Source organism: Sinocyclocheilus rhinocerous, unplaced genomic scaffold, assembly GCF_001515625.1.
Source record: "Sinocyclocheilus rhinocerous isolate Xijiao unplaced genomic scaffold, SAMN03320098_v1.1 scaffold1281, whole genome shotgun sequence".
In the NCBI taxonomy this organism is placed as follows: domain Eukaryota; kingdom Metazoa; phylum Chordata; class Actinopteri; order Cypriniformes; family Cyprinidae; genus Sinocyclocheilus; species Sinocyclocheilus rhinocerous.
Window position 1 is genome coordinate 981731 of NW_015637000.1, and position 3948 is coordinate 985678.

Here is a 3948-nt window from a genome sequence, read left to right on the forward strand (position 1 = left end):
TTTTTTTTTTTTTTTTTGACCGTACAATAATATTATTACAAGCTTTTTTGGGCATAAAACAAAATAAGTATTTTAAATGATCAAACTAAGAATTATTCAAACTAAGTAGTATAGTTATATTGAATGGGCCAAAAACAGTGTGAATGTGGCCTATGGAGACTTAAAACTAAAAAAAATATTCAACTCCGTTTGCTCTGTAAAAAATAATTTTCAGCTTTTTTTAATTTTCAAAAAGCAAATATTTTAAATTTCCCAACATATAGAGCTATTCAGCTCACCTGTTGAAAATCCCTGTCTTTTTAAATAAAATCTGTATTCACAATGTATATCTCAGGAAAAATATCACAAAATAAAATATCAAGCAAAATAAAACAGAACATCACAATGTCAGTTTTTACAATATACTGTGCAGCGCTAGTAAGTGCCTCCCACCAGTAACCTCGCGTCATGGTGCTGAGTTTTACATGTAATCATGTTTTCCTTGGACTCTGCGCATGTTGTCGGTGTAGTTGATTTGTGTGTGTGTGTGTGTGTTTCTGACAGGAGAGAGAGCGCCAACAGCTCTGGTCCCACTAAGTTTGAGGTGCAGGTGATGGCTCAGTTTGACAGTCATAACTCTCAGGTGTGGCGCGTGAGCTGGAACATCACCAGCACTCTGCTGGCCTCCTCTGGAGACGACGGCTGTGTGCGGCTCTGGAAAGGTCAGCCGTCAGCCCAGTCTGCTTCCTGCTGGGGCAACGACAAGTCGCAGTGATAGCTCTTTATCATTGCCTATTCAGATATTCTCTTTAAAGACCAACTCTTTTTTTAAATATTGTTTTTAATTAATTATTTGAATTAATTATTTTAAAATATTAAAAAATTAATTTAAACATTTGAAACCGTTTTATTTATGATGACAACTAAGACTACAGCACTGCACAGACAGGGAAAATAATATGAATTGATAATATCCCAACCTGATATGTTTCATGAAATAAATCACATTATGTAACTTGTGCTGTGAATGCCGTTTCGTCTCATCTGCAGCTAATTACATGGACAACTGGAAGTGCACAGGGATCCTGAGAGGAGACGGCAGCCCAGTGAACGGCTCTGGACATGCTGCGGCTCTGAGCGCGGTGGGCGTCCCTGGAGCCGCTCAGATGCTTGTTGGGGCCACTTCTGCTGGCAGGTATGTGACAGTGCTGTGATGTAGGGATGAGAAGTAAGGGTGCGCTCAAGCCATTTTGGAACAATTGTCTTTAAGAGTTGAATGGCACCCTCAAATTGATAATTGTGAAGCTCTGGATTTTATTTGAGCCCTAAGTTTCAGTGACAGACACTGAGGATGCATCGTCTGTAGTTGACAAAGTTTTTGAAATATGCAAAATGAAATAAAATATGATGGTATTGTACAATTATGATTGAGTTAGAATGATTCAGTTTACAGCACCTTCATAAACTGAATAAAAACATAAAACAGATCCACATTTTTTATTCATTTTGTAGTTAAATTAAAAAAAAGATTTTTTTTGTAGAGAAGGTACCTTGCTCCACAGTGATTTGAATGCAACTGATGTCGTAATCACAACTTCCCAACTCTTAAATTAACTTCTCAGGAGGATTTCAGTGCAGTATATGACCCTCAATATAGTTGTTTTTGAGGTAACACTTCAGAATAGGGAACACTATTCACTATTAACTAGTTGCTCGCTATCATGCATATTGGCTGTTTTTAGTATTTATAAAGCACATATTAATGCATGACCATAATCTAGATCACTTAAAACCTACCCAATACCTAAACATAACTACAACTACCTTATTTGCTATCAATAAGCAGCAAATTAGGAGTTTATTGAGGGAAAACTCTTTTAATAATAGTGAAAATGTGTTCCCTAATCTGAAGTGTTAGCATTTTTGCTTGAAATTCAAATACTAAACAGTTTACTTATTAAGTAACCATATGATATTGGATAGAATTTGGATAAATATGAATAGGTCTGGTATAATCTTTACATTTTTAAATAAAAATGCAAAAAAAAAAATGTATTAAAAAAATTATGTATGATTTTTTGGGGGGAACTGACAGAAGTAACAGAATTAATTATTTATTTTGTTGCATTTGTCTGCATTTGCATTTTCAGGTTTGTGGTTTATGCATAAATATGTCTTATTTTTAACAGAAAAATAGCTCAGCTGATGCCAGGCTAACAGCATAACGTGCTGATTGGCTGTTTGCTGCATGCACAGGATTGGACCGAGACCTCATTGACCCTCCCCTGCACAGTGTGACACCTGAACACTCGTCTAGCTACTAATCCGACAGAAGCGTGTGCTGACTGCACGGTCGGTTGTGTGGCTGTTAGAGGAACTGTGCCTCTGTGTGTGTGTGTGTGTGTGTGTGTGTGTTGTGTTCAGTGGTACTTACCTGACCATGAGCTTTTTTTTTGTATTATTGAACAAATTACACTAAACTTGATTCCCATCAATACTGACATACTTATTAATTGTTGTGATATGATGCAGTATTACTCATTTGAATACATTTAGGTCATTTTTCATGAGTTTCAAACATTATTGTCTGCACTTGTCAGCATTTGTATTGACCATGTTAGAAACCTGTTGTAGATGCATTTAAAGGAACAGTGCACCAAAAATCAAAATTATATCGTTTACTCGCCTTCAAGAGTTCCAGAGCTTGTTTCTTCTGTGAAGCACAAAAGGAGATGTTTTAAAACCCCTCATTTATCAAAAACCTATTTGCATTTGGAGCAACTTGAAGGTGGGTAAATTTGGCAACTTTGGTTTCTGGGTGAACTATTCCTTTAACTCCGGCTCCCAGAGAACACTCCACATATTTGTGCTGTTGTTTTGAAGCTGCTGGCATGTGTTGTGTTGTGTGGACAGTAGAGGGAGACAATGTATCTTTCAGCCCGGTTTTGCCCAAATTGCTCTGTCTCCAAATATCCCCTTGGAATAACTAACACGTTACATTTAATTCATTAGACTAACTGAATGACCAGATTACATTAACTCTTCTATGATGTAGGCACAGATTGCTTTAAGCTTTTTGCTTTGCTAAATCCTAGTAGTCAATAATGAAACATTTGATATGCCAAACAATATCTTTCTGGGTTAATGAACGATCACCAAAAGTTTGTGTCAAAATTCAGGATTTTGGTGCATGAATAATGAACCATAAATCAAAGGCTGGAACCCGATCATTGATGCCATATATATTGGGGATCTTGAGATGCTTGTTCTCCTTCATGACAGGAACTCAGCACATTCTTTATAGTGGTACCACTTGAAATGGGAATTCAAAAGGAGAAAATCTAAGCAGATTTATAAATGAATGCAACTTTTATGAGTGTATGTTTTTCTAAAATAAAGTTTGTTTTTCAGTTCTGAGTTATGCAATAAAAACCTCTCTGAGGTTTGTCTGAATTGTGTTTGTCCTCATTCAAGGAGACCTTGCAAGAGGAATGTGTTGGTCTGAAAAGACATTAAAAATAAATAAAAAATAAAACCTTATCCTTTTTGTAATGTTACCGTGAACAAAATCCTGATTCAGTCCCACTCAGCTCTTGACCCCTGTAAATTATCAAGGACAAACTAATTGTGCAAAACTTGTTACACAAATCATAGTGTAGGCTAAAACATTCAATGCTGCAGTTTTTTAATTAAAAGTTATCAAACAAGTTTTTTCTTTATTTTCTGCGTAATAAAAGTTGATCAGCCACTAAAAAACATTTATTCCCAAATTAGCAAGTCCTTATACTTACAGTCGACTTAATTAACCTAACTAAAATAGTTTTAATTCAGTTTTTTTCTTAATTTTAATGTCTAGTGGTGGAAAATAAAATCACAGAAATCTAGTTTGCAGGCTAACTACAAATTTTGGTGGATATAACACTTTAGGAAATGCCATTCCCTATTAATTAGTTGCTTATTAGCATGCAT

At 35.6% G+C, this 3948-nt stretch overlaps 1 protein-coding gene across 1 annotated transcript in view; it reads left to right on the forward strand.

Moving 5' to 3' along the window:
- Window positions 1-3529, forward strand: part of LOC107748371 (nucleoporin seh1-like) — a 9057-nt gene extending 5528 nt beyond the window's left edge. Inside the window, exons 7-9 of the mRNA XM_016563145.1 lie at window positions 544-701; window positions 1030-1174; window positions 2169-3529. Of these exons, the coding sequence (XP_016418631.1) occupies window positions 544-701; window positions 1030-1174; window positions 2169-2196 (331 nt within the window). The 3' untranslated portion in view covers window positions 2197-3529. The remainder of the gene's footprint in view (window positions 1-543; window positions 702-1029; window positions 1175-2168) is intronic.
- The last annotated feature ends 419 nt before the right edge of the window (window positions 3530-3948 follow it).